Source organism: Sinohyriopsis cumingii, chromosome 8 (assembly GCF_028554795.1).
Source record: "Sinohyriopsis cumingii isolate HCF-2022 chromosome 8, ASM2855479v2, whole genome shotgun sequence".
In the NCBI taxonomy this organism is placed as follows: Eukaryota; Metazoa; Mollusca; class Bivalvia; order Unionida; family Unionidae; genus Sinohyriopsis; species Sinohyriopsis cumingii.
The window spans coordinates 47,567,102-47,589,748 of NC_142968.1; the positions used below are offsets into that span (position 1 = coordinate 47,567,102).

The 22,647-nt window shown below is 34.2% G+C and overlaps 1 protein-coding gene across 1 annotated transcript; it reads left to right on the plus strand.

The window, feature by feature from the left end:
* The first annotated feature begins 154 nt into the window (after positions 1-154).
* On the plus strand, positions 155-17,073 carry LOC149793433 (transmembrane protein 178B-like). The gene is made up of 3 exons (XM_089967428.1): positions 155-503; positions 8,039-8,182; positions 15,835-17,073. Exons 1-3 carry the CDS (start codon positions 263-265, stop codon positions 16,035-16,037), a joined length of 588 nt encoding a protein of 195 aa, XP_089823554.1. The 5' UTR covers positions 155-262; the 3' UTR covers positions 16,038-17,073.
* The last annotated feature ends 5,574 nt before the right edge of the window (positions 17,074-22,647 follow it).

Below are 22,647 nucleotides of genomic sequence, written 5' to 3' on the forward strand. Positions count from 1 at the left end.
ACACTATAAGTTAAGAAATTTGCAGCGAACAATTTACGAAGCTGGACCCTGCCACATGAGTGTGATCAGTCACATAAGAGCCGAGAGGATCCGATGAGAAAGAGACGTCTGTACTGTAAATCAAACATAAATTTTATGAAACCAGTCTACCAGTCTCACTCATGCGAATATTGTCAAAAGTTTCCGAAGCGAAGTTCCCGTCCATTTTGCATTTTAAGTTGACTTTCTCTTACATCTTCGTTTCCACTTCTGATCGTGCATAATGGCTTCCTGTTTAGCGGTCATAGCAATAATATGTGTTTTGATTACAGCAGTTGCCACTATCGTGGCATTTTCTACACCAAACTGGATTAGGATGAACGGCGACCTATTGTTTAATTGCATGAATTGTGATTACGGCCTCTGGTTGCGTTGTTCAACTGGGTCTCTTATCAACAACGGGGATTTGGGCAACTGTGAATGGTTCTTCGCCAACGATTATTACATCGAAAGAAATCTTCCAGGTTTGTAGAGGAAATATTGAGATTCAGCTGAATTTCTCTTGTTGAGATCAGTTATAGTGTATGTTGTTATGGCCATGTAGGTACATTTTCACATATATATTAAATTAAAAATTAATTGTTGTAAAATTTAATATTAATATTGTATAACCAAAGTCTATTCAGTCCTGATTACTGAATGCACTGCACCTTAAGTTCATCAAGAAATATCCACGCGAATATATTTTTAGTTCACATGGCAAGAATATTTTGGTTCTTTGATTGAAAAATGACCATTCTAACAAATAACAAATTTAAGATGCTGTCTCATTAGTGCAGTGTCAAAATTTGCAGCATTAAAATTTACAATCTGATGTGTATACAAACATTTCGTCACAGTCTATCCATTATGTACATTGCATCTAAACTGTATGTATAACCATCGCTCTGATTGGATGTATGCAAAAAGACATTTATATTTGTAACCAATATGACGTTTACCAAACATCCAAATCATTTACATGGTATACATTAACTAAAATTATGCCATTTAATGAAACTGATTAAAAACATAACCTTTCCCTATTTGGACATCGATTTAACAACTGAAAAAGATAGCCATTGACAGAGTGCATTTTCTGCAACATGTAGCATGCAATTATTTAATTTGCTGTACATCTACCAAATCTTATGACAGGATTCAGTTTATATGATGTGTAATTTGTTAAATACATCTCATGCCTAATGGACTGCTCCTGTGATCTAGTTGTTAGAGCATCCACCTTGGATGCATTAGATTGCATGTTCGAACCCTGGCCATGTCATACCAAAGACTTATAAAAATGCTACTCGCAGCTGCCTCACTTAGTACTCAGCATTAAGAGGTTAGTGTTAGGTCTTGTGTCAGGATGTGAATGGGTGGAACATGATGCTGCCTATCTGTGGCATGATGCTCCAGTGCTAAACATCACTATAAACTGTCATACTGCAAACATCATTGCAGTTTGACTGAAAAATTGTGAAAGCTGTGTTAAAAAGACACACACACATAATGCCAAATGAATATGTGATGCTTTTGTAGTTTCAACAGTGACCAGAAAAAACTTGTAATGGCTTATAAACTTGCAGTAGTTTTTCGTTAAAATATTAGTTTTCAAGGTGCTGTTAAAGAACATGTTTCTGAGAGTTAAATAATGAAATTTGTGTAAATTTTGTCAGCATTATCAGTAAATAAACAGGATGTGTAATGTGTGTACCTCTCCAGTGGCCTAGTGGTTAGAGCAGATGCATTCGATTCCCTGCCGAGTCATACCAAAGACTTACAAAAATGGTTCTAACAGCTGCCTCACTTGGTGCTCAGCATTAAGAGGTTAGTGTTAGGACTGGTTGGCCTGGTGTTAGGATAATGTGACTGAGTAGGACATCATGCTACATGTCTTCGGCATGATGCCCCGGTACTAGGCACCACTATAAACTATTACACTGCAGACATCATAGTGATATGATTGAAAAATTGTTGTTGTTGTTGTAGGGTTTAACGCCATTTTTCAGCACACGATAGGCTATACATGGCGGCCAGTATTAATGGTGGAGGAAGAACCCGGGAAATCCCCAGAAAGAACCACCGACCCTCGAGAAGCTACTGGCAAGCTTTCTCACATGCCCACATTAGCCGAATCCGAGACTCAAACCTGCGCAGACAGAGGTGAGATGGTAGTGATCTGTAACGGAGAGCGCTTTAGATCACTTGGCCACTCGGGGCCCCTGAAAAATTGTTAAAGCTACATTAAAAATCCAAATCAAACATACACACACACATAATTCTCTGCCGACTTTGCTTTTTATATAATGATGCCACATTTGATGTAAGATATAACGATGCCACATTTGATGTAAGACTCAAATATACTTAAGAAAAAGAATTATTAGAAAAATACTACTAAGCATTCTTTGTTCAGGAAGGTGTGGCAGTATATAATTTAATTAAAAATAGGTAATTCCCACATCATGGATAGCCATGTGCATGTTCGCTTACATGGTTACTGTTCTAAATATTTACAAGTTGTAAACTAAACTATGTTTACCCTGATAGACCACAGCCTTGTAGCATAGCAAGAGTTAAATATTGTTGGAAATAAATTGCAAAGGATTTCTTATTTAAATAAAAGAATAATATGGTGGAAAGATTGAAATAGTTGTATTCCATTTGTGAGATCAAGATATATACCATTTAATTGGAAAATTCAATATTTCAAAGTCATCAGCTATCACTTGTTTATGAGTGCCATAGAGAATCATATTTTTGTGTGGGTTGCAAAAATTTCCAAAGTGTATTAAAATGTCTTGTGTTGTTAGCTTTTGGAGATATTTATCATGGCTTATGTGTAGCAAATATAATTTGTATTGGCTTTATTGATGCATTGTTAGTATTTTTTTAAAAATGTCGGATAATGAAGACAGCTATTAAAATAATAAAAACAGTTGGGTCCCATATTGATATTGCTGACTTTAAAATAATGGTGTTTACTTGGGTAATAAAAAAACGTTTACTTTGTGTCAGTACAGCCAAATAATTGCGAGTAAGTAAATATACCAATGGTAGTTATTTAATTTTAATAGACTGATACAAAAAATAGCCATTTTTGAAAACAATCCTGCTACATTAGCTGACACTTGCATGTAAAGTATTCAATTCATTCTGCAGTGACAGTTGTATTTACAGTGTGACTCCACTATAGCACAAATTGTGGATATAACATGCTCATGGTATGGTTTCCGAAATTTCATATACGTTTATCTTTCTTGTACATGAAATAAAAAAATCTTTCTTAAAAGTACGAAAAAACATAAAAAGTTTATTATCATTTTGGAGAAGATTTCGTATATGAATAATACAACACAATCGTGGTATGGCTTCTGAATTTTTATGTATTTTTCTTGTACGTGAAATAGTAGTTTTTTTTCTTCTTAAAAGTACAAAAAATAATGCGTAAAAAGTTTATTCTGGAATTTCGTAGGGCTTCACCAATGTTGAGACTTGGACTTTTTCCCTTATTGGTGGCAAAATATACCATCTGGTGATTTTTTTTTTTTATTGGTGACATTTTTGGCTGTTTCAACTTGTATATGCAGCCATTAGTTTGGAGTGGAGAAATTCAGAGGTCCCATGAAAAGAAGCTAGAATGCACTGAAATTTATCGATTGTTAGTGTTACATAAAGAAATTCTTTGACCATATTGACAAACCATTTAAACAGTGCATTGTTATATCATAATCCACTTATCTTGACATCAAGCATGAGTTTTGTTGTTGACATTTCTGGTAGCGGAGATCAACAGGATGAGGCATTATCTCGTAATCCATCTTTTGCCGGATTTTTGGCCACTCGCTAGTAATTAATATATTTACATAGACTGACATTTATATGTGGATGGCAAGTACAATTCCTCCTCTTTTCACTCAGAATTAAATCCTTCAGAACACTCACATTTTCTTTCTTTCATTATTCCTGTCATCAGACCAAAACACCTGCATTTCTATCATCTGTTGACCCTTTGTTAAATTTCTGATGCATGCAAAGAAGGCAGCATCACACTGCTACCACAGATGTAAAAAAATATAACAAAAGCTTACATATAGGTTTATTCAATAGGCATGAGGAACAGTAACTAGAGTAGACCTTCCCAAGGCCCACAGAGACCCTACATTCCCAAGGCCCACAGAGTAACAAGTAAAATAAATTTATAGAATTTGTATTTTTTATGAAAATGCACAGAATAATAGCCTCTACAAAGAAAGTTTTTCCCAAGTTGTAAGGAAGACCTATTTCACCTAATTTGCGTACATATAGTGCTTTGTTATATTGGGTGTGTTGGGTCTAAACTTGGGTATTTTGTCATTGAAGATAGAAGGGTAAGGAACCCATAATGAATTACATAGTGCATCTTGTTTTGTATGGGTTCCATCATAGATGGGGGCTCTATAGTGAAATCTCATACATGTTTGTAAGAATGAAATAGAAGAACTAAAATGACTCACTTATCACATGTCCCTAGTCCCTAGTCATTTCATTCTAATCTATGCCCATCTGCCCTCCATCTTTCCCTTTCCCAACGGGGCCCCGAGTGGCCGAGTGGTCTAAAGCGCTGTCCGTTACAGATCACTGCCATCTCATCTCTGTCTGCGTAGGTTCGAGTCTCGGATTCGGCCAATGTGGGTACGTGAGAAAGCTTGCCAGTAGCTTCTCTAGGGTCGGTGGTTCTTTCCAGGGTTTTCCCGGGTTCTTCCTCCACCATTAATACTGACTACCATGTATAGCCTATCGTGTGCTGAAAAATGGTGTTAAACCCTACAACAACAACAATCTTTCTCAACTCCCAAGACTGTGATATGGTTTTTTTACTGCAGAGTCTGTCACACATATATGCTGTAGCCGTACATATTTGTGATGAATGTTCAGGAAATATTTGTAGAATCAGGAGCTAAAGATGACAGCCATCTTGCAGACACTTACATACAACAGGAGCAAGAAAATGGCTAAGTTTTGTAACATTCCAGCAAGGAGTTTAGTAGTGGATGTGGCAGTTGAGAAGCATATGGATGATACTGCACTAATCCTCTAGACTGCTCCAGTTGCCTAGTGGTTAGAGTGTCTGACACAGATGCAGGAGGTTGTGGGTTTGAACCCTGGCTGAGTTATGTCATAACTTTTAAGAATGGTTCTAACAACTGTCTCACTAGGCGCTCAGCATTAAGAGGTTAGTGTTAGGACTGGTTGGCCTGCTGTCAGGATAATGTGACTGAGTGGGACATGATGCTACATGTCTGCGGCATGACGCCCCAGTGCTAGACATCACTATAAATTGTCACACTGGAGAAATCAGTGATATGACTGAAAAATTGTTAAATCTACATATAAAAAAATCCACATACAAACACACACATGCACTAATCCCAAAGATTTTACCCAAGCATAATATGGATAAGAAAGACATGTCAGTGGGTGACATTTCCGTTGCCTTGCTTGGCCCAGCAATTAAAACTTTTTGGGGCAGGTGAAATTGCCCAAAACCCAGTTTTTACCATGTTTAAAAAAAAAAAAAACTCCAAAGTTTGAATAGCAAGACCAGAATTTGCCCACATGATCCTTTGTCACCCCCTGCACATGTATATTTACTTTTTTGTAGCCAGTAGAGAAGTAATGAGCATCGGTATCTAAAGTAAATACAATGGGTCACACCCATCTATAGCTCAAGGGCATATTCGTCATCCATTCAAAATATATTCATGTACAGTGTACATGTTGTTGTTTTAAGGCCTGAAGTAAGGGTTCTAGGTATGGAGATAGCTCAACATAGATAGGAATATATATATATATATAGATAGAGAGAGAGGGAGAGTGTTTTATACCAAAAGGAAGCATCTTGTCTGTCCATTTGTCTGTTGCAATCTATTTTAGCACAAAAGTTATTGGACTCAAAGTCATGAAATATTACACACTTTATCGCCAAAAGTAGGTGACTTGACAAAATTTTTCGGTCATTATCATGATTTTCAAGTCATTACAACTATTTTTCATTTTTGGACTTGCACAAACCTTGTTAGTGCTATTGAGCAATGACGACATGAGGTAGATAAATGAAACATGATAGGTGTATTTATATTCATACATTGATGATACGATTAGGTTTTCCACTTAGTTTAAAATTCTCTTAAAAATGTGTCTTTGAACTTTTTGAGAGATAATTTTAAAATAAATTTTATAGCAAGCATAATGTAGGAATAATCAGGTGAGCTTAGTCAAATGAAATTTGGCATGCCTGTTTGTATGCATAAATACATGATCTGATTAGATAACCTTGCCATTATGGCATTTAAAAAAATTTGTGACTTCAAGTTTTCTCTTGTCTGCAGTTACTTCATTTGGGGCAAATATTTTGCAAACAGAAATTTAGTTACAGCCTGGCTCACTGTTGTGGCTGTCATCAAAACACTTACCACATATAAAAAGTTATAAAAATGCTAATCACTGTATTTGCCAAGAAGTGTTCTGCCAAATTCTCATTCTATAAGTGTTTTCCATTGCAGGAGGATGGAGGATGCATGTATTGTTGATAGTTGTTTTTTTTGTTGTTGTGTAAATAGTGACCATATTTGCATGTGGATCGGTATCCTTTGTGAAAATGGGAAGGCCTTCATGCCAGTGTTTTGTCAAATTTTGTTTCATTATTTTGACCAGTATTTCAGAAGAAGTGTTTGGACAGTTTTCTATATTTAGTAACAACAGCTGTATTTGATAACTGATGTTTGTGCAGATTTAAATTTTTTAAATATCGTGACCTATCTGGTTTTCATTTACTTTTTTAGGCACTGGTATTAGACATGCTTATTAAAGCCTGGTATTAGACATCATGCTTATTAAAGCCTGGTATTAGACATCATGCCTATTAAAGCCTGGTATTAGACATCATGCTTATTAAAGCCTGGTATTAGACATCATGCTTATTAAAGCCTGGTATTAGACATCATGCTTATTAAAGCCTGGTATTAGACATGCCTATTAAAGCCTGGTATTAGACATCATGCCTATTAAAGCCTGGTATTAGACATCATGCTTATTAAAGCCTGGCATTAGACATCATGCTTATTAAAGCCTGGTATTAGACATCATGCCTATTAAAGCCTGGTATTAGACATCATGCTTATTAAAGCCTGGTATTAGACATCATGCTTATTAAAGCCTGGTATTAGACATCATGCTTATTAAAGCCATTTCTCCCATGGGTGGTTGAGTGGTATAAAGCAATTGCCTTTACTGAACACTGTTTTCTTACCTCTGTCCATGAGCATTCAAGTCTTGGGCACTGGGTGTGGGTATTCGAAATCACTGCCAGTAGCTTGCGGTGGGTTGATAGTTCCTGCTGGGTTTTTCAGGGGTTCTTCCTCCACCAATTATACTGGCAACCATGTGTAGCCTATGATGCACACTGAGAAATGGCAGTAAACCCAGAACAGCAACAACAACTATTTATCCGATTAATTTTAAGCCCTTCTAGACTAGAAAGCATGATTCAGGAGCCTTTCTTTGCTGTTTGCTAATTATGGTAGCTTCCAGTTTCTTTGGCAGATTATATCACACAAATGCACAGAATGTCTATGTCGAATTGTCATATGGCATCATGTTCTTGAGTAATAATGGCGATCTTTTCCCAAAGGAATAAATCATTTTATGCAACAACTGTTCACTTTTGGTATATGGGGTTGGGGGGAATGAGTAAAAATATTTCTGACTGACTAACCCAGTTTGTTTATAAATATATAGTTGGAAACATAATGATTTAGAGCTTTGTTATGCAGCAGTTGTATCATCAATGAGCAAATTGTAAAAAAAATTGGTCTAAAAATTTCACTAAATGTACATGATAATGATTTCCTGTAAAGCTAATGATACTTCAGTATTAAGATTTATTATACTTTCTATAAATTCCAATAAAATATTTCTAGATATAATGTATGAATTGTGCCCATAGAAATACTAATGTTGCTTTGTATATTTTCAGATTGGTACAAGGCGGTTCAGGGCCTGATGTCTTGTGCAATTGCCAGCTCCTTGTTGTCCCTGCTGGTAGGCTTGTTCTCACTGTGTTGCAGATGTAAAAGCTGCAACCCTTACCAGGCAGCAGGTGCATTCATTAATCTCACATGTAAGTAGTTTTTGTGTGGCCTATAAATATATTAGCTCACACCAGGCCACAGGCCTGGTTGCCCCTGACTTGTGGGCATGCTCACAGCATCATGGTGGATGAAGTGTCTAATACCTGTCATTTTGTGCAGTAAGCATTTAATATACCTCTTCAAGTGCATGATGTTGGTAGGTACTAAATTATTACAATAAATAGATTAGTGAACCATTAAAGGAAATGTCTACTCACTATGTTTTCACTATTCCAGCATTTATTGATGGCTGTGTTTTAATGATTCATTGGCAAAATCACTAACTGTGGGATAATGAATTTACATTAATTCCTTGCAAGAATAGTTTATGATAATACGCCACTCCCTCGATAACTCGCGCACATCGGGGTCCAGAAACATCAACCGCACTATAAGTTAGGCGCGTGTTATCGAGGGACCTATAAAATAAGCCCAAAACCAATAAAGTGATGATCGACGACATAAAGGAAAAATAAGGGGGGGGGGTAGGCAGATTATAGTGTTGAATACTCACTTTATAATCGTGCTGAGATTAACTGTGAATAAATATCTCTTCATAACGGTGTACTTTATTTATTATTTCCTCATAGGGCAACATTAATTTCAGGATAAATTACAGTATATTGAGGCGATCATTGAAAACATTATTCCACGTGGTTTCCGTTCGCTTAACATGTGTACCACTTCACACATTGTGTACTACGTCACTAATTTTTATGTTGAATTGGATACATTCTAGTTTTATTGTTTGATCCAAATTAGACGTTTTTTTATATACAAAAGATCGACTTTTTTCGAGAAACAGTGTTGATCGAACGATAGATAGATTTGAATGCGATAGAAGTAAAATGGAAAACAAAAAAACAAGGGTTAATCAGTACTAACATATTTAATTGGTCTACAAATTTAAAACAACGTAAATTAGAACAAGTTAATACTTGCCGTTCATGCCACACTTGACAAAATTCAATTCACTTTTATAAAAAATCAATTTTTTGTGTGTGTGTTACTCCTTGGTTTCTCTGTCGCCGAGCAAAATCCCTCAGATTTCTCAACTGCATGAGGTTTACGTAGTCTACATTTTGAGCCTCCAGCCACTTTATGGCAATATCAAAATATTTGATTGCTTCCTGTGCAGAGGGGGGAGGTGGTGCAACATCTGTGTCTGCATCACTTTTAACACTTGTGGTACTCCAGTTAGAATTGTCTTCTGCTGCAAACTTGTTCGTTATAGAATTAATTATTGTTTCATCTGACATGTATTCAGCTGTGGGGCAATCATTGTCAGCACAGATCCACTCCTCCATATCATCAACAGAAACGCTTATGTCAGGACCATGACTCTGTACAAATTTCTCCTAAACAGCCTCGGCATTAATGACATCAGTTTCACCGAAACCTTCGAAGTCACTATCATTGTTGCTGTCTCTGTTACTGTTTTGCTTTACGTCAAAGGCAGCTCCAAGACCCTTAATCCAGCACCCCAGGTCTCTTGTAATCGATTTTTTTTAATGCAACAAACACTTCCCCAAGTTGTTGATCAAAACAAAGCCGGCATGTAATTAGGTTCTCACAGAAGTACTCACGGGTTTTGATGTAACGGTCGATTGACTCTTTTCATGTTTTCAATGAACAGAATATGTTGTGATTATAATGTTTACACTGAAACGGAATTAAAGGATTAGAACGTGACTTTCACACAGGAAGACGTTTAATTTGTGTTTATTTCATTCTCTGTTGCCACCTGTTAGCATTTACCTGAAGTTTTCATTGATTGCTATTTCACCAGACTGTTTATTTACAGTATATTGACAACTATTTATCATAAAAAAAACTTACATAATATATGATATCTTGAAACAGAGGTCTCGCTAGGATTTTAAAACTGGGTCTTTCTGCCTCTGAATTCAATTACTAAATATCAGTACATTTTCTCACCCGGCCGCCAGTCAAAGCCTTTGAACTAGCCGCCTAGCTGTTGCATCATGTTCTTTTTTTTTATGTACTCTTATAAAATGGCAACATGTATGTACATCAAAGAGTCTTTCAGTCAGTGACTTCTGTCATTGTAAATATCAGCACAGTTAACTGATCAACACATTTTCCCACAAAGCAGGTGGCTGAAACAGGACCAGCAACTCTTTGAATTTTCCCGTGCACCTATTACATGCATACGGAGGACTCCCGCCTCAGTGATTTTCTGCATCCCAGATCAAAAATTGGCGTCCAAATAGACATAAATAAGCATTTTCGAGATCTCTGAAATTAATTCTTATTTAGAACTTGCAAATTTCAAAATATGGATTATATTTTTACAGGCATTAATCACCATTTTCGATGATAAAAACGAGCAATGTATCAAGGTTTAATTATCAATTCTTATTGTAATTTTTGATGTTCAGCATATTTAAAGATATTTTAAATACATTTTCTCTGGAAAAAATCAGGAGCCAAGACGGACACCGTGTTATAAGCGGGATCGCGAGTTATCCGGGCGTGAGTTAACAATGGAGCGGTGTAATGTGATAGTGGGCAAAACTAGCATAATACATGTAATAATGGACAAATCAAACATAATACATGCAATAATGGACAAATCAAACATGATGTAATACAATAATGGGAAAAACAAACATAATACATGTAATGTAATAATGAGCAAGACTTACATAATACCTAATAATGATGTAATAATGGGCAAAAATAACATAATACATATAATGTGTTACTGAGCAAGACTTACATAATACCTGATAATGATGTAATAATAGGCAAAAATAACATAATACATGTAATGTAATAATGAGCAAGACTTACATAATACCTAATAATGATGTAATAATGGGCAAAAATAACATAATAGGTGATAATATATGTAATATGATAAATGGGCAAGACTACAGTATATGTATTTTTTGGTTGTGTTGGTGCATTTACTCAAATTAAATTGTTGTTATAACGCCATTTTTCAGCACACAATATGCTGTACATGTCAGCCAGTATTAATGGTGGAGGAAGAACCCGGAAAGAACCACCGACCCACTAGAAGCTACAGGCAAGCTTTCTCACATACCCACATTGGCTGAATTTGAGACTCGAACCAACGCAGAGGTGAGATGGCAGTGATCCATAATGAAGAGCACTTTAGACCACTCTGCCATTCAGGGCCACGCTCAAATTAAATATTCATTGCTCTAAATTTTGGATACTAAATATAGTTTATCCAATTACTATTCAGTCCTGATTGTTGAATGTTCAGCACTGTAAATGTCATCCAAAAACATCCTGATAGAAATTATTAATCACAATGGACCTTTACAGCAGGGTACCAAGTAGGTCTAATGTACTTGTCACAAAATGTGTAACAACTTTTAAAAAAAGTTGACATTTGCATGCATTTGGTTGCCAGATTACACTATTTCGCTATGTTAAATGTAGGATGAAATATTACATGTACTATTGTGCAAAATTACAAGGAGGACAATTCTCATACTGTATGACTAATAGGTAAATTGTAAGCAACGATACAATCCCCTCTGATAAACATCAATGAGCTTGTTTTTTATTTTTAAATTTATTTGTCACCAGGCAACTTTTCTGATAAATTTACTTGCCAGTTAGAACGTTTGGTCAAAATTTTGTGTTATTTACTCACATCTTGGAGCTCTGTACAGTGGTGGGCAGGCCCTCAAGTAGGTCAAGAAAAGATGATGCCATGTCTATAATAATAACAGTTTAATACAAATGTTTTCATAACATGCAGCTTTCATTGTGACATTACAACGCACAATTCATGTTTTCAACACATGCAGCTTTCATTGTGACATTACAACATTCAATCTGGTTTATATTGGATCACAGCTTGAGGTTTACCTCGTCCAAAATTGTCCAAATACTTTCTTATTGCTTTTTTTGTTGTATGTATGTTCTTACAGTTTGTAAATAAGACCTTCCAAAGGAGCTAAGATTTATCAAGATTCCAGTAAAGCAAATAACTGCTGTTTAAAGATATGTTCAATCAGGTTTTAAAACCTGACACCCATTTCTAATATGGTACTGAATGCCCACATGACCTGTGTGACTTACACTCTGACATAATGCGAAAAGTTAATTCATTATTATGGCGCACTGAACATAATACACAGAGTAAAGTTTAAATGTTGCAGGAACGATTTGAACAGCATTGATCTTCATTGACCAATTTTTTTAATGTTTAAACTTGAAGCTACATTTAGAATATGTTGAATATATGTCTTCCACCCCCAGCTGAAGGTGCCTTGTTGTCTAGCTAGTGTTTCATTGTTATAAAGTTACCCATTGTACTTAGATCACTTTGCCTTGGGATTGTAACAAAAGATATGATGGAATGCAACCCATCAGATAATTTCTTGTATAAGTGCCCATTATCAGTTTAATTTACATGAAAGCCATTTACAAGTGTATTGATAAAATAATACTGTATTATTTTCATTTTAGCTGCTGGCAGTGAATTATTTTTTACACATGGGTGGGAAGAACACGATATGTTGCCATATTTATAAACTTAAGTAGTTCTGTATTCATTTTAGCTGCTGGCAGCGAATTACATTGTTTGCACATGGGCATAAACTGGATTTCTTAATGTTGAAAACCAATGTCATCATCGTCATAGTTTTGCTTGTTTGAACTGGACTGTTTAAGTACTAATATAAGATATGCTTTGGGGGTACATGTGTCTTATAGTGTCCTTTGTTTGGTGTGATTGCTTATGATGCATGTATATATTACCTTTCTTACATATGCACAGTTGTTATAGTAGAGATACTGTACATTACAATATAAATTAAAAATCAATTGTACATTTACATATATGATTGAAGATATTGAAGTCTGAATTAGGGCCGTCACATTGACACATAATGCAAACATTTATGTGTCTATTAATAAATGATATTTTAACCGTAAGTTGGACAGACAACATCATCATATGACTTAAGTTAAATATACATCACTTTGTATCTAGGTAATTGCTTCATAGCAGTGCAATAACAAGATTAAATTTCTTTTATCCTAAACTAATTGCTACTGAAGATTTTAAATTTGTTAATGCAAACATCTCTCTTGTCATTCTTATACATACCGTACCTACTCGCTTATGAGTCCAACTAAAAACTGCATAGATTCAGATCTGCCATGGCATAATCCACTGGCAGATAATCAGTAGAACAAACAACATAGACAATGATTTGCATGTGCATTGTGTTATATCAGATCAGGATCTTTATTGTTTGCAATTTGACTCGACTTATAAGCGAGTACATAGGGTTCCACAGGTGAATTTTAAGAACAGCAGCAGCAGTGTTATGTGAGGTGATCTGAGTGATGTACAGAGAAATCATCTCCAAAATGTGTTAGAAATATATGGTAATTTAAGCTTGGGCAATGTAGCATTGTTCATACACGTAAGATAAAACTACAGTAGTAGAGCTAACATTTATTACATTATATAAAGCTTATGATCCTAATTTGCTACCATATGTAGTCGCTTATAAGTAGTCAAACTGCAAACAACAATGATCCTGACCTGCCATAGTATAATGCACCTGCAGACTAGGATGTATATTTATTCTATTGATCACTCCTAACAAACTGCACAGACTCAAATCTGCTGGTGCATTATGCAATTGCAGATCTGGATCTGTGCAGTTGGACAACTTATAAGCAAGTATATGTGGTAGGTATTTAATGATTTCTCCAACATTTTCACACAGAGGTTCAATTCTGTCTTTCTCTCTCTCTCTCTCTCTCTCTCTCTCTCTCACTGTGACATTTTCTTAAGGTGGGGATTTAACATTTATAAGAGGTAGCAGTTTTTGTATGAAGATGGTAGCAATGTGTAAACCCCTTTTTGTGTATTGCCAAAAGCATGTATGCAATAAATAATATTGCTTATAGTTTATCACCATTTTCACCTAGTTCTTTCCTTTACAGAACTATACTTCTTGCCTTCCAGCAAAAAGCAGCAGGCATAAATCCTTAGAATTTGCTTGTTTTCATTTGGCAAAAGTTTTTCCCATAAAATGTAATTTTTACAAAAGACCTCAAGACTTCATAATATTTGGCAGCATATTGTTGGTGTCAAATCCACACCAAAATAGACAGACAGTAAAAACTTACGACATAACCTAGAAGCCTGCTATTATTGTAGGATTACTACCATAATTTATGACTGAAAAATTGTAGATTAGAAAAGGGAATTTTATCCCTGCTGGAGTGAAGGCTTTTTGAAAGCACAACATTACTGTTTTTATTCACATGTAACCATATGATGATAGCCAGCAACACTGTTAGGGTGGTGTGGCCAAGGTGTAACCAAATACAAAATAAGCAGGTATTTCCCAACAAAAAGAACTTTTTTCTGTGTAATACTTCCACATGCTGTAATAAGCATACATCTTCTTTGGTGAAAATTCGTAAAAACTTACCTATTATTAGCATACGTGTCCCAGTGCCATTTATGTGGGAAGTGACTGCTACAAACATTTTGCAACATGTTCCATGCATATCAGTTGTCTCCTTATGCTGTATCTTTTGAGCAATACATCTAATGAATGGCTCATTGTGTTTTAGTCAGTAAACCACTTGGGGGGGGGGAGATGTGCCACTGAAGTAAAGAGCTCACACACAACGTAATAATTATGAGGTAATTGTTATTTCTATGACACATATGGCTCTTTATTATATATGGAAGAGTTTTATTCTGGTGACATTTTGTGTAGGGTTAGTTAGAGGGGATATATTTTTGTTTCACATTTTTATTTACAAAGACATTTTTAGAACTGGCATAAAATTTCATAAATAGACATTCAGATCTGTTTTTTTTACATCTTGGTATATTTCTGTACAACTTGTGTTTGAAAATAAATCTAGAACTTGAAATTAAATGGCATTGGAATTATTAGAAAGTCTCAGTTTAATCTTTATAAAATGAGAAACAGTCGGATAAGTGAAAAGGTATCCAAATACAAGTATCATCACTGCCTTTTTTAATACCTGTATAATATGTCAGTTGAAGTATTCTCTGCTACAGATATAAAAGGAGCAAGTGGTTTACAGAATAGTATGCTGTATGTATTCACTTATAGATCAGGTCCAGATACAAACAACATAGCCCCTAATCTGTCATTGCATGATGTGCCAGAACATCAGCGTCTGTGTTTATTGTTATACAGATTATTCATAACAAGCAGCATTGCATGTTATGCACTTGCAGATCTGGGTCTGTGAAATTGTCAATTGCACTTGACTTATATTCGAGTATGTACGGTACTTGTGTTGCTGCATTGTAAAATACCAATACAACCCAAACTTGATCTAGAATTGGTAGAAATGGCAATTTGAAATGCCAGGACACTTTTGACTTGTATTGTACCCCATTGGTCAAGGAGGTGTAAATTGGAATACATTTTCCATAGTGTATTACAGAACAATAAAATTGGCCTTGTTTTCCAAGTAGAAACCTCAGCAGGGTATTTTTTCCCCTGCTAATTGTGCCAAACCGATTCTTTTGGCCTTAGGTTTGCAAGATAATAGACAGAAACAGTTGCAAACATGTCAATTCATTAATGCTCATTGCTAATTGGACTTGTTTTCTTTGTTTCAGTCTTGCTGATTGCTGTATCTGTGTGCGTGTTTGGGGCCAAAGCATATATGAATCATGGTGCTGTTGTGTTGTCATCCGATTCCCTCCAGAAGAACCCCATCTATGGCTGGAGTTTTTGGGTTGCTGTGGGGTCTGCAGGGATGGCCCTTATTACAAGTACCCTCTACTTCTGTGTTGGTCGTCAGAAGGATCCTTACAAGTAGAACTCAAATTGCATCTGCATCAATGAAAAGAATGAAAGAGAGCAAGAGAAACAAAGAACTGCAACTGTTCAGCAGTCCTTAGTAAATAACTTATCTTCAGTCCACAGACAAATTTACACACATCAAGCAAATATTGGGATGGTTTGTTTTTTAAATTAATAAAATAGCACATATTTTTGTAGTAGCTTTAAACAGATACAGTGCATTCAGGTTGTTACATTTAGTGAACTTCTGAAATGAATGTCATGACCTCATCCTCAATTTAAAAAATCTTTGAAAGAATTTAGCGCTGAAGTCACATTTTTCTTGCTATCAGAAGACGAAAATGATTGCAGTTACTTTTCATAGTTTGTAAAGAATGTATACCATCGTTTGGATTGATCTGAATTTTTATGATCTCCAGCAATATAGCATTAATAAATGCTCTAGATAGTAAACACTGAATGAAATTATCCGATATATCTGATCTTGTTACTGAGATTTCTTGATTGTGTGGGGATGGGGGTGTAAATATACATTCTGATCTACTACTCTTGTAATTATAATCAACAAGTAGCAGATTTTGAGAAATAACTTGACATTTCCAAATAAATAAATCACATTTCAGTCACTCCTATATGTAAACAAGTCCGTTTTAATTTTGTGTCAGACTTTAAATTGTGGAGTTTGAGCTTAGATATGATACTTGTAGCTCTGTCCATTAATCAAATGGCAATTATCCATCATTGTTGTTTTGAGGAGTTTATTTTGTTTGTTTCCTTATTTGTTTTAATTGTTGTTTTTAATTGAATAGTTATGCAACCTAATATGGAAGTTCGTATTTTATTTCTTTTCCGTTTCCAAGTCTGAAACTTGTGAGGTTATTGTTTTTTTTCCAGAAGCATTGCTTGTAATTATCTAGATGAATTTAATTTTAGTATTTGAAGTCTTAATTGCATGTATGCATTTTTATCAAAAGGTGAAAGGTGAATTTTTGTAGATACATAAATAAATTGAAAACTATCAGTGTATATAAATATATATATATATATATATATATATATATATATATATATATATATATATATATATATATATATAGAGGCTAGTTAAATTAACTGTATGACCCTACACTAATAGCTGGTGAAATATAGTTTCAGCAATAAAATTGTCAACAGTTTTGTTAAAGTTTTAGTTTACGGTTTTTATCCATGCTTGACCATGTGCTGAACATGCAAGCCCTGGCCTTCCTGTTGTTTTAGTTCACTTGTCCGCGATTAAAAGTGAACCCATATTTTTACTTCCCTATTAACTTTTCACCTTCCTGGCCCAAGCATGCTACAGGTAAATTTCTATAAGAATGTAATTATTTTTCAGATTAAAATCTTTACTGACTTGTATTTGAAATAGAATTCGTAGTATCTCCACAATAAATCAACTTCGTACCAAGTAATCCATTTCAGTCAAACCTCCATTTATGGAGGACTTCTCAGGGTCATCATTCAAAGGGAAGATTGTTGGTTTGTCAGTTGAAATGGAAGGTTATTACATTATGAGATCGACCTCACGGTTGTAATGAAGGCAGTTTGATTACTTTAATAGTTTATTTTTTTTACAAATTCATCAGGAATTTATTTTATATTTTCAACTAGATTGTGCAAAAACTATTTTTTCATTAGCGTTTTTGTCTTGTTAGAACCATAACCTTTTAAATAAATCTATTATATATGATGTAAATGCAAATTTAAAGATGAAAAAAGTAGTATACCTCAATTTTTGTTAAGATCTGCCATCAGGTAGCTTAAATATTGGTCATTTTGGTGTATATGTGTGTCACTAAGTAAGTTTATACCTGTCTGTCCACACCTTGGATCAAGGCAGATCTTAAAGATTTTAAATGAAGCTCAGTGTTCAATATTTTTTAACCTTTGAGTTATTGAGAAAAGGCAGGCTAGACCAATTGGAATCTCATTGTGTACCTGTTAAAAGACAAGCATACTTATCTCATTTATATTTTTCACTGAACACCATTCATAGTTGACAGGTTTTTATTTGATATATTTTTATTATTTAAAAAGGTATATTTGATATTTGATTGCTTTAATTTGAGATTCTTGTTGTTGGAAAGCTACAAGATAAATAAGCAAAATTTATGTACATTTTTGTTGTTGTTGCTCTTTTGCATAATTTTAAAAGCTGTTGCTGGTCACCTATTTCAGGCACTTGTTCTACATCATATGTTATTGTGTCATGCAAGGATGGTGTCGTCTTTCTTCTCATTTCACATGATTACATGTTGAGTTTGCAGTTTTGTTAATTCTTTTGAAATTAATTCATAGAGAATGTAACAGGCTGCTCCAGAAATAAACTCAGAAAAGGGGGTTCTGAAAGATTGTTTCAAAAAATCCCAGTTACCTATCAAATTTTATTTTGACTGGTCAGCACAATCACTTATAACAGTCTGGTTTATCCATCACCACCTAAATGCAGTGAAACCTGTATATAAAAGACATTCAAGAAACAAAAATGTTTGGTCCTTTGTGGACAGGTATCTTATATGAAGAGGTTATTTAATTATGTATATGAAAAAAGAAAAGCAGAGTGGTTTCAGAATGTGCAAAAGTCTTTAATAGAATTTTTCCACTTGAGCAATTTCACTGTATAAGTTTTAAAAAGTACCTTCCTGCTTTCATCACCACTGCAAGCTATTTTTTTGGCTAGAACATATTAGACTTTTGATGCCCCATCATAAATGTTGTATGAGTACATACTATATATACCATATATACTTGTTTATAAATCTATTCCAGCTTCAGACAACATATGCCTGACATTCTGCTGTCAGATAACGGTACTTAAAGAAAAATGGCTCTTTTTTTAAATACCACTATATTTTCAAAAAAGAATTGCATCATTATTGTGACAGTTTCTGTTTTTTTTATAGACTTGTCAAAAAAAATTCTTCAAAGTTTTAGTATTTTCCAACAATTAAAAAGCTTGAACAAATTAAAACTAAAATAATGAAAGTATTTTTCAATTATTTATTTTTTTGCTAAATTGAACAGCTCTATTTTTTTGCCTCTAAATATACATAGCTTTACTATTTCATTTTAAGATATTTTTCTTTCATTACAAGTGATAAAGTTTTAATCCAAAGATTTTCTGAATGATCTTAAAATCATACTTTGGGGGGGGGGGTCTTTGAAAATCAAAGGTTTTGCATGCCTTCATGTTCATATTATTTTTTGCATTTTTCTATTAAAAGAATTCTCAAATCTTATTTTTTATTTAAATATTTGGTAATCACGTTTGCATTAATGTGTATAATTCTGATGATACATATGGAAACTGCAGAGTTGTGTGATTTTTGTAATGCTTTTATAAATGTAAAACTTTAGGCTTAGAATCATCACGGTTTCAGATCATGAAATGAATAGCTGCTGAATAAGAAAGGAAAGGATCTTCTTGATTATGTAACATTAAGACAGCAGGTCAAGTTAAAATCTTCCTGTGTCAATAGTTTTTCCAGTACATTTACCAATAATAAATAACTTTAAAGTGTGAAGCTTTTCATATTTTAGGCTACATACATATGTATGATTGAACATTTTACTCTTACACAATATATTAGCATTTTATATAATATACATGTGTATTAGAGCACTTTTAGAATATTGTAACCTGTTTTGATTTTAGAACTTGTATCATGTATTAATTTTTACTGTACATTAACAGTTGTGCTTTGGGTGATTTTGTGCCATAAGGGTAATGGAATAAGGTTGTCATGGAAACTAGATATGTTTTTCATATATAGTTAACTTTATTTCACTTTTATCATTTTTCCTGCTAAAAATGTTTTGATGCCCGGTATTGATATGGAATGTGTTTTTACATACATATCTATAGTTATGTTCCCTGTCAGAATGGCTGTATATGTTTTTAAATGTAGCTTTGTCTCTGTACTTACACTCTGTAGGAGTAATCAGAGATCAGAGTAATCGGTAATACCTGTCATTCAGTTACACTAGTCATGGGCAGTAAATTTTAGCATGGAACAACACTGAATACGGAAGTAGTTAGTCTGATTGTCAAAAGCCAAGAAATGTGATACTTTGTTTGGTGGGATCCTTTGATAGTATACTTTTATTGATGGGAGTCTTTGATGTTGCATCTTGTTTACGATGTCTTTTAAAAACTCATTTACTGTATATGCTCGCTTATAAGTCCAGTTAAAATGTGAACCACAAAGATCCTAATCTGTCATAACATAATGCACCTACCAATCAGGATATATGTGTTTATTATACTAATTAATCCTAACGGCACAGACACAGAGCTGCTGGTGCATTATGCATCAGAAGGTCTGGATCTATATAGTTTGCAGTTGGACTAGTCTTATAAGTGAGTGTACATGGTATGTAAGGTCAAAAATTTTATTATAAAATTTTTCAAGCATTATTTATTAGTGCAATGTTAACCAACTCAAGTTGGTTCCAAAATAAGACTGATAGCACTGTAACAATTACCATATTTTCATGCATATATCCCACAGAATATACAATATTTTACATTACCCCCGCCCACAACATTGCAGGGTATTTTGATGGGTGGGCTATGTTAGTTCTTTCAAACATAGCTGTTAGTCATCAACTTAGTTTTAAATGTAATTTTATACAGATATCATTTTTAATCATTGAAAATGAGTCCATTAATCCTCAGTCCATCTGATAGGTATCATATTGCAGCTTAAAGAGTCATGAATTTTATGACCTGCCACTGGAATGGGTTTCAATCTTGACATTGGTCTTCAGGCTTTGGTTCTGAGCTACTGTATATACTACAACAGAGATCCTGATATGCACCTGCATATACTTTGCTCTACTAATTACTTGTGTCAAACTGCACAAACTGAGATCTGCTGGCACACAGAATGCCGGCAGATCTGGGTCTGTGCAGTTTGCAGTTGTACTCATCTTATAAACAATTATACACGTTAAGTATTGCCTAGTACCCTGGTTTTGAACATTAATAAAACTATGTTGATCTTTTGAAATAGCTGGTAAATTCAAATAGTAAATAAATCAATGCAGCACTAAAATATCTAAATATATTACATTTGTTTAGCAGTGATGACAGATTACAAATAGCATCTCTTGTAGCCTCATGCAAACCAAATGACATCTGTTAACCATTCTGTTCTTCACCTAAACATAACAAAACTCAATAGTGTTTTGCCTAATGTTATATTGTGGAGAGAAAGGCTGACAGATGCACAACATTTCAGTCTAATGTTGATAAAAGTTTTGAAACAAATTCAGTAAATGTCATGATTACAGTGCCATGTCTTTACTGTATAGTGGAGAGTTTTGCATTGTAATGCGGCTGTTAGTGCACATGGTTAGTTCCTGTGAGGGTACAGTTTGTGTGCGAAGTATAAGTTTGGGCAGCATGTACTAAAATATTTTTTTACAAGATTAGTAAATTTCTGCAGAGTATACTATTTGGTGGAGCATATGCATGAAAATATGGTACAGTGCAACCCCACTATAACGTGCCCTGCTATAGCACGAATTCGGATATAACGTGGCCGTGATGTGGCTCCCGAAATTTCGTATATTCTTTCACACATGAAAAAATATTGTTTGTTCAAAGTAAATGAAATAGTATATAAAAACTTATTATCATTTTGGGGAAGAGATCGCATATGAATTCGAATTTAATATGATCTTTTGGCATGGTTCCTGAAATTTTAAATACATGTATGTGTATTTTTCTCATACCAGTAAAGAACATTTTTTTAAGTATGAGAAATAGTATGAAAAATGTTTATTATTCACCCAGCAAATATAAAGCTTTTTGAACAGTTTCTGGAAAATGTAACAACTGATTTGAACATTTAGAAGATGGAAATCCAATGAGCAAGATGTCATCATTTTTGTCAGTAAATTGACTGGTTACTAGCTATGATTTTTTGGTTCCTGATACCTTTGTAAGGTATCAGTCTAATAAGAGGAAGAAGACCCAGAAATAACAATGGTTGCAGATTACAAGTTGAATTTCATCTGGTAAATTATCATATTGGTTATAATTTTTATCATTTATGAATATATTTAAAAAGTAACTAGCTCAAGTTAGGTAATGATTGTTTATCATTCAGATTACAATTATTTGTATTTAAAAAAATGCTAGGAAGAATGTAACATTGTGTGGCTACCCAAAACATAAATTGCATGAATCTTCTTGCTGATACTGTAAGAATGAGTTATTGCCCTTTACAGGGTACTATGGACCTTTGTTTAGGTGAATATAAATTTGTATGAACCAGTAAACCTCATGGATATGAAGTGTAGGTCAATATGACAGGTTTTTCATACAACTTTATATTAATCAAACCAAAGGTCTCTAATTGTTTTTTAATGGCTTTTTTAATAGATAATATTGCAGTTTAATTTGTTTTAGAATTTTACAAGTGCTATTTTTGTTTGAACATCATGTATAAGTCAGTTTTGTTAGGATCATACCACATGAAGAATGGCCACACGCATGAAGAAATGTCCAACATCATGTGAATTTGTGCTGTCCTGTGGATACAAAAATCCCATGAGAATCATGTAATAAACAAAATATTGCA

Bases quoted from the DNA above. Each gene is read 5' to 3' on its own strand.
- LOC149793433 (XM_089967428.1), top strand. From the start codon at position 263: ATGGCTTCCTGTTTAGCGGTCATAGCAATAATATGTGTTTTGATTACA. The intron at 504-8,038 runs GTTTGTAGAGGA...GTATATTTTCAG, and splicing joins CATCGAAAGAAATCTTCCAG to ATTGGTACAAGGCGGTTCAG. The intron at 8,183-15,834 runs GTAAGTAGTTTT...TCTTTGTTTCAG, and splicing joins TGCATTCATTAATCTCACAT to TCTTGCTGATTGCTGTATCT.